Source organism: Poecilia reticulata, linkage group LG9, assembly GCF_000633615.1.
Source record: "Poecilia reticulata strain Guanapo linkage group LG9, Guppy_female_1.0+MT, whole genome shotgun sequence".
Classification (NCBI taxonomy): Eukaryota; Metazoa; Chordata; class Actinopteri; order Cyprinodontiformes; family Poeciliidae; genus Poecilia; species Poecilia reticulata.
The window spans coordinates 613,076-621,120 of NC_024339.1; the positions used below are offsets into that span (position 1 = coordinate 613,076).

Genomic DNA, 8,045 nt, shown 5'->3' on the forward strand with positions numbered 1-8,045 from the left:
ATGAAGGGCTTTAGTCAAGGTGGAGACCAACAACTTGATGGAGCTGAAGGGTTCCTTTSTGGAGAGAGGAGAACCTTCCAGAAGGAAAACCATCTTTGCAGCAATCCACCAATCAGCCTGGATGTTAGTGCGACTAGATGAAGACCACATCTTAATAAAAGGCTCATGGCAGTGAGTCTGGAGACAGACCTCAGACCAAGAGAAGCAAGATTCTSTGCTCTGATGAGACAAAGATTGAACTCTGGTGTGAATGCCAGGCATCATGTTGGAGGAAATCGGACACAGATCATCATCGGGTCAATGCTGTCCCTACATTGAAGCATGACATCATTCTAAGGGGATGTATAGCAGCAGCAGGAAGTGGTAGTCTAATCAGGATAGAGGGAAAGATGATAGCAATACACAGAKACATCTTGAATGAAAGCCTGCTGCAGAGCATCTTGACCTCAGTTCAAGTAGGACAACGACCCAAAGCACCTGGCCTAGATTGCTAAGGCTTCAGAACCTCCCTGGGAACGTCCTGGAGGAGGCAAATCATATGATAGAACAACTCTGAGATCTGAAAATGGCTGACAGACGCCTCCATAAAACCTGAACATGGAGGAGTCAGTTCCCTAAAGCATAGTGCATYCGATCACCGGCAATTTGGCACCAAGATAATAAAGTAAATGCATCAGTAAAGGCATGTAGAACTGACAGATTTCATTCTTTTCCTGTTGGACTGTTTACGTTTTAGCTCCTCTTTGTGTTCTAAAAAGCTYTGCTTGTGTTATGTTCAGGCTGACTTACTTTTTTTGACCTTGCATAAACAAATATGTGGATCTCGAGAGACAAGCCCAAACATTCAGCTGAAATAAATTATTTCTTCTGTTTCTTTCAGAGAGTTTCAAAAAGGAAAGCTTTGTCAGTTTCTCTTTGAGACACGCATCAGGAAACCAAGTGAGTAATGTTTGGGCCACATTAACATTTTCTAAAATGCTAAACAAAGCAACAACTAAGGAAATTGTTGATTATTTCTTTGTTGTAACAATGCTTGATGGCAGTCTTATTCCATTGGAAAGCTTGTTTATTTCCTTTTAGATGAAGACATCTTTAGAAGGAAAATGCATTTGTGGACTAAGCAGCAGAGTTGAGTATGTGKMCTGCACACAGRAAAAATGTTATAAAACTTGTACTGTTACTGACTAGTTYGGTGTTATTTATTTTTTATGAATACCTGAAACAGRAAGTCATATTTTGAAYTTAACAATCTATAATTGGGAATYAGRGGCCTCAGTAGAGGAAAGGACAACTATACACAACCATACCTCTGAMGTTTGGCCACACAGTGCCGTATGATGGCAGAACCAGTTGCTGCCTCTCATTCTGTGTTTGTGTTGCTTGAGCGGATTCTTCAGGTGTTCAATGGGATTAAGGTGAAATTATACTGGAGAAAACGTAGCATGGAGTGTTTGGAATCTCWGCTGTTCAGACATGATTGACTTTGTTGAGGTTTGAAACATCTGGATCTGATTTTACCCACTCACTAACGTTGGGCTGTGACATGTGTAATGCACCAACTCRATGCTATGCTGTGACGGTAAACTGAAATTGGGTGAGCTGTAAACAACTGTCCCAATAAAAAATCTTAATGGAACCAGTCATGGCTCCTTGAACTAGTTAGGAAAGCTCTGTGGGCTTTACAAAACATGTTCATTAAATTTTTTTGCAAGTAGTCTTTCCCAGATGATGAGATTTCACCTGGTCAGTTCTGTCTAATGGGTTATGCAAGTAAGTTGCTGATCAGTGTTTACACTTTATACACATGAAAATGACTGAGTTGACCCCRACACACTGTGACTCTGTCTGTTACCAGGACTGAACAGAGATGAGATGAGAATGGAGCAGCATTGTGTTGGGGCAACGACCAGGATATGTGGGTCATTCCTCTGGGAGTTAGTGTGTCATGTAGCCCACTCTGTGGGGACGAACACTGACATCTCATCACYATGTCTTTATCTAATGATGACAGCTTTAGTCCTGCAAACCTTCACTGTAAATCTGTAGAAGACTGCCTGTGGTTTCTAAGTGCAGACGCAGCTTTATCTCTCACTTCTATMTCTGACGTCCCCCATTAAATAGAGCCTGTTTTTTTATTTGGAGTTTTTGGAGGGGATTCCTCCACATAATGTTGCAGCTTCTTTAGAGGAACCACATCAATCAGCATGGCAGAGCAGACACCAAATAGCCATGTAGCAGGATCTGTGCTGATAGGTCCTGCTGGTCATGAACCAATCAGGTTCTTGACCATGAGTGTCTGTGCCTGAGGTACCAGAAGCTCAAAGAAAGAGTCAGTAGCAGATTGTGTAATTTRGCATTAGCCAAAAAGAATCGGCAAGTTCTACACACACTCAACTCTGTTCCTCAACCCTCTAGTGTATTTTCTTTACAGATGAGGAACCATATAAAGGCAAATAAGCAGGATTTTTACCTGTATTGATTTATAAGCATGAAGTCTTGTTTCAACAAAGGAACAATTGACCACAATGTTCTTAGTTCTTTGCCATGTTTAGAAGTTAAATATGAATACACAATGTTTGTTTGTTTATTTACAGGTGGTGCAGCTGACTGGGTTTAAGCCATCAGGTACAATATTAGTTTGTTTCAACTTTGTATCAGATGTCCGCACTACACTATGTAACTTTTGTAAAAATAATATGTTTTTGTACATATTTGTCACCATGTCGTGAAAGTATGTTATGAGACAGTCTGTGACAAGACGGATCTCCTACCTGCACTTCTATTGTYGTCTGAAGAAGAAATGCACGGCTCTTGACTTTGTCTCAAAAAATGCTCTTACTGATGCTGACTGCAGCTTAATAATCAGAAGATGTAATCTGTGAAAGAAAGGCTAAAAAATGACCAACCTCTTCAGCGGTCACATCTCCATCTATGTTCCAAATATGTATTTTTGGATTTGCAGGGGAGCACCTACCCTTGGCAGTAAGACAGAGTTGATGTGTTGGACGTTAACAGATTTCCACTGTTACTAGTGTGACATGGAGCTACTCACTAGACACATTTTTGACATTTTTAGTTGCTGTTTTTTTCAGGCTTATAGTCTGAGGCTTAGAATTAGGTGATGAAAATCCTGTCTGGTTTATTTGTGGTTTATAATAAAATGGTCACTGTTTCTGGTGCTTTAGCYCTTTATTTGTTGTTTTATGCATTCTGAGGCTTAACTTCCCATCTGGTTGTGATTCAGCAGTGGGATATACTTCCATTTGTGGCTGCCCCTCTATTCTTTTTAGATTTTAACCAGGAGAGTATTTTCTGCACATGTGAAAATGACTCCTTGTGCACAAGTTTGAGCTTCTCAGAAAACAGATTATACATGTGCAACAAAACKTGACTTCCAATGTCCAAAGCTAGGGTAATGTAAGCTTCCTCAGAGTTGGGGAAGCTTGAATCAATGATGGGCTTTTTGTTCATGTGAGCAAACTGATTTAAATTGCTCCAAGGAATGTAGGAGTGATGTGCTTTGTACAAAGAATATTAAGAAATCTGCATATAATTTTAATGCACACAYTTGTATTTGATTGGCTCCAGGACACTCCACTGAATCCTCAGTGCTGGTTTGAAACAGGTTTCCAGACGCAAATAATGCGTCTCAAAAGGAAACCTTAACCCTAACCCTCTTAAACATTTAAACATTTTTTTTCGTTTTCATTTTTATTGTGCAACAAAGAAATCCTGAGTAAATACAAGAAATAGTTTTTAAATAAGGATTTTGTCTMTGAAGAGAAAGAAGCATATCCAACTAACCTGGCTCTTTGTAAAAAAAAAACATCGATCACAAATTTCAGTAGAAATGTTTTAATCGTAAAGASACAGTTTAAGGTCAGGCCACAGAATCCTCATCAGAATTAAGATCAGACTCCAACTACAGACACTCCAGACTCTCCACTTTTTTATCCAGTCAGAGTGAACGTCCTGCTGTCCTGCTGCAGAACTCCAGTCACAGACTGATGGGTGGACTCTCTCCATCAAGACCATCAGCAGATTTCAGGGTTAAGTGTGGCAGATCATTCACTTCCTGAAGAATCAAAGCAGTCCTACACCATCACACAACCTCCATCTCTGACTGTTGTCATTAGCCATGTGTCCATCAATATTTTTGAAATATCACATTAGAAAAGAGTGATGAAAACCGTAAAATTTGAAATAATTTTCTTAGCTTTTCTTTAAACTAATTTGAATAATTAACTGAGCTTATTGTATTATATAATAACTAGAATCAACTGGATTCTATATGTGATCAAATTGAAATTATTGCTTGTAACCTTTCTATGGTGTTGAGGTCGCTGTTTAATGTATTTATCAAATTAAATATATGCACTTATTAATTTATTAAATGAATTAATATCTAACCAGGTTGGTTAGATAGCTTTATTTTTTTCAAATAAATCAAATCATCGATGATGATCTGAACCGTTTATCCATGATAAAAAGCCAAACAGAAACAAATCTGTAAGAGAGCAAATATGTTTGGCACAGTACTGTGAATTGATGGTTACATTGATTACCAAATTTTTCTTCTTATAGTGTCCTTAAAACACACAAATGTGTGAAGTGGACTTGAAAACGTAGGAAGTGCCAGCATTTTCTTCTGGTCTATGAGCTGAGTGTGTCAAGTCAATCTAATATATTAGTGTACATTGATTTTAGTTATGCAATATATAAAACAGCCCAGGTGTTTTGGAGTTTTTTTGTGATGGGTGAAGCCTCAGACAGGAAAGAGTCACATGTGATGCAGAGAGCTGACTGGAGGAGAAGCAGAAAAATAGGTTTTTATTTGATGCTGCATCCGTTCTGTGCGAAAACTGCGCCCTGTTCTCTTTGTTGAGGTGAATGTAGAAGCAGACACAACAGATGGGCTCCATACTTCTAGAGGGTTAAATYGTTGTCAAATGTTCTAAGTGGATAGGCGGCACTGACGAGGAAATCTTTCATAGCTTCATTAAACGTCGAGACGTCTCCCAGAAGAACCCGATGGACAGAGTCTGAGTGCTGCTGCAGCGCTCAGTCTGGAGACAAAGCAAAAGTTCATTCCCTTAATCTGGATGGACCAGCAGTGGCCATTCACACTATCAGCCATTAAGCACTCCAACACCTGCTCTCTTTCACTCCGCCTTTCACACCCCTCCCTTCTTCTGTCCTCCTTTGTACACGAACACACTCAGAACGCAAACACACGACACGTGAGACAGAGCCAGGAGTCGCTGCTAATGCCTTTCACTTTTCCTTCACACAGGTTGCTGAGCTGCAGATGGGGAGGCTCGTCTCTGTATGCTACACACACACACACGCACACGCACGCGCGCGCACACACACACACACACACACACACGCACACACACACACACAGGATGGAGAGCCAGAGGACAAGAATGGAAAGAGGAAACTCCACCTTCTCCCACAGTCATCTACTCAGCTGAACCCATCAGCTCATCACTTTCCTAATAACTCACATATGTATTAGTTTACATTTCTTGTGTGTAGCTCAAGTAGTGATGAGACTTAAACTCTCATTGCTGAGTTTGATTCATCTTCCCAACGTTCCGAAGCACAACATTTTTCACATTCTTCAGTTGAAGACAGGAACGTCTGGAAACTAAGCAGAACCAGGATTTGGCTCATCCATCCCGTAACCCGGCAGTGTGGACCTGGACCGACTCACCACTAACTCACTTTAAAGTGTTTTTATAGTTTAACGTTTGTGTTTCTACTTGACACAATTCCCTGTGGTCTAAAGAGACAGAACCCAGGTGTATGAGTAGTCATTATCTTACCAGCAGTCAGAGTTGACCTAGTTACACGTCCAATCAGAAGTTTACATACACTAATCCTCAGGGTCAACAGCAGCGTTTCCATTGACCATGTAATTGCGGAATTTGATATTAGACTAGACAATTTGGAAAAAGAAATACTCATGTTTTTCGATGAAAAGGTTTGGTGTGAGGTGTTTTTTTTTTTTTTTGGCCATAATCAAAATTGATTTATTTCACAAAACTGCAATAGTTTTGTGAAATAAATCATGAGTCATTTGACTCGATGCCAGTCAAGTCACATGATCAACAACRATGAAGAACAAGATGACAAGAAGCAATTAGACAGTGGCTTMTCGTGTGTTTTAATGACTGATTGTGTGAATAATGTTATTCACATGTGWTTKTAATTGCTTTTATTTAATAGAAATGCCACCATTTTGAAATTGCATTTTTTTTCAACAAGTTTTGCACACATCTATACTGGAAACGCAGCTAGAGCAACATAAACCACCAATATTTATCTCATTTGCAAATTCAAAATAAATCACACACATTGTGGACCCGTCTTTACTCCAAAAACARTTTCCAGTTCTGTCTGGAATCAACGTCCTGCCTGAACCTTCAGTTGGTTCTGTTGTTTCAATTTKTCTGATGTTTATTGGAGATGTAGTTGAAGAATTTGAAGATAGTTCTTCATCYTTCTTCTTCCACCTGCTTTGTTTGACACATTAGTAACACTGGCACTAAAAGGACCCTCAGTATGATGCCACCAACACCATGTTCAAAAGCTGGTGCAATGTTCTCTGGTTTAAAACGCCCAGCTCGACTCATCCATTCCTATTTTTTGTTTGTTATATCCAGACCATTAAATCTTTGTCTTGTCTGAATGAACTTTGACCTGCCCAAGAGCTGAAAACTTCACTAGAAAGTGAAAGAGGGACATTTTACTTCTCAGTTCATGTCGATGTTCCACATTGCAGACATTGTGGCATCTTCCATTCTATAATATCCTTGATTCTTTRTCATTTCTTGGTTGTTTCCAAAAAATCCAAAACATTATTCTAATGGATGAAACATGAATCAGAGAAACAGTGCATAAAACTCAGGCTTGTTCACACAGTTATTCTTTCTCAATTAAATTAAGAGTTTTTGCCAACTAATTGTTCCACTTTGAAAAAGGAAAATTTGGAAGCTCAATTAGTATTATCTTGATTCTGATGATGAGTGTATGTGAGCTTTTCACTGGTACAGTAAACATATTACCATGTAGTCTTAACCAGCAAGTCTTACATTTGTCAGCTCTACATGAGTTTGTCACTGCTTCATGTTGTATGAAGCAGTTCACTGTCTACACACTGTATGAGTGTGTAGACAGTACACACTCATACAGTGTGTACTGTCTACACTCTGTATGAGTGTGTACTGTCTACACACACTCTGTATGACGTATTGATGAAACGACCGTACAGTAACCTGTCTGAGAGCTTGTGTTGACAAACATCAAAATGTAATGAAAAATGTTGAAATAAAGTACAGAACTAAYACCCCTCTACAGTTCCTCTGTTACGTGTCGGCCTCTGTCCTGTTTTGTTCCATTTCTTCTAAGGTCAGATGAACTGATGCTGCTGGTAAAACACAATAACATCTGACTTGGAAAACATTTTAGAACAAATGTATTAGGGGAGAATTCAGCCTTATTTATTTAAATAGTGACCATTCTTAGTAAATTATGTGAATAGCAGCAGGTCCAATTCATTAGCAGTTTTCTATAAAGTTCATGCCAGATTTTACTTTAAATGTACTACACTCTTAGAAATGGCTGTAAATTTACGGTGGAATTCCAGCAGTAACATACCGTTATTCCAAAATACGGTAGRATATTGTCAATTTGATGTCTTCTTCTCTTGTCACAATCAAGACTGACGACTGGCAGTAAACTACCGCAAAATAATTGTAAAATACAGTTTTTTTCCTAGGCAAGACATTTTACTTGTATTTGCATCTCAGAGAACCAGCATTTAAAGACAATATTAAACGGAAAGAAAAAAAATATTTTCCATTATAAATCTTTTAGGGAATGAATCGAAATAATCAAAAGTGTTAGAATACCAGTGTTGGTGTTATATGTAAAAAAAACAACAAAAAAAACAATGTTAATTAAACACTTGTTTAGTCAAATTCAAAGACAGTTTTGTCAGTTTCCCTAAAACGATGGTGTTTGATAAAGAGTTGCTC

The 8,045-nt window shown here is 38.7% G+C and overlaps 1 protein-coding gene across 1 annotated transcript in view; it reads left to right on the forward strand.

Annotated features, from left to right (window-relative positions):
• The window catches only part of adgrd2 (adhesion G protein-coupled receptor D2), a 58,632-nt gene extending 51,268 nt beyond the window's left edge, over positions 1-7,364 (forward strand). Inside the window, exons 23-25 of the mRNA XM_017306520.1 lie at positions 881-939; positions 2,595-2,625; positions 5,294-7,364. Of these exons, the coding sequence (XP_017162009.1) occupies positions 881-939; positions 2,595-2,625; positions 5,294-5,301 (98 nt within the window). The 3' untranslated portion in view covers positions 5,302-7,364. The remainder of the gene's footprint in view (positions 1-880; positions 940-2,594; positions 2,626-5,293) is intronic.
• The last annotated feature ends 681 nt before the right edge of the window (positions 7,365-8,045 follow it).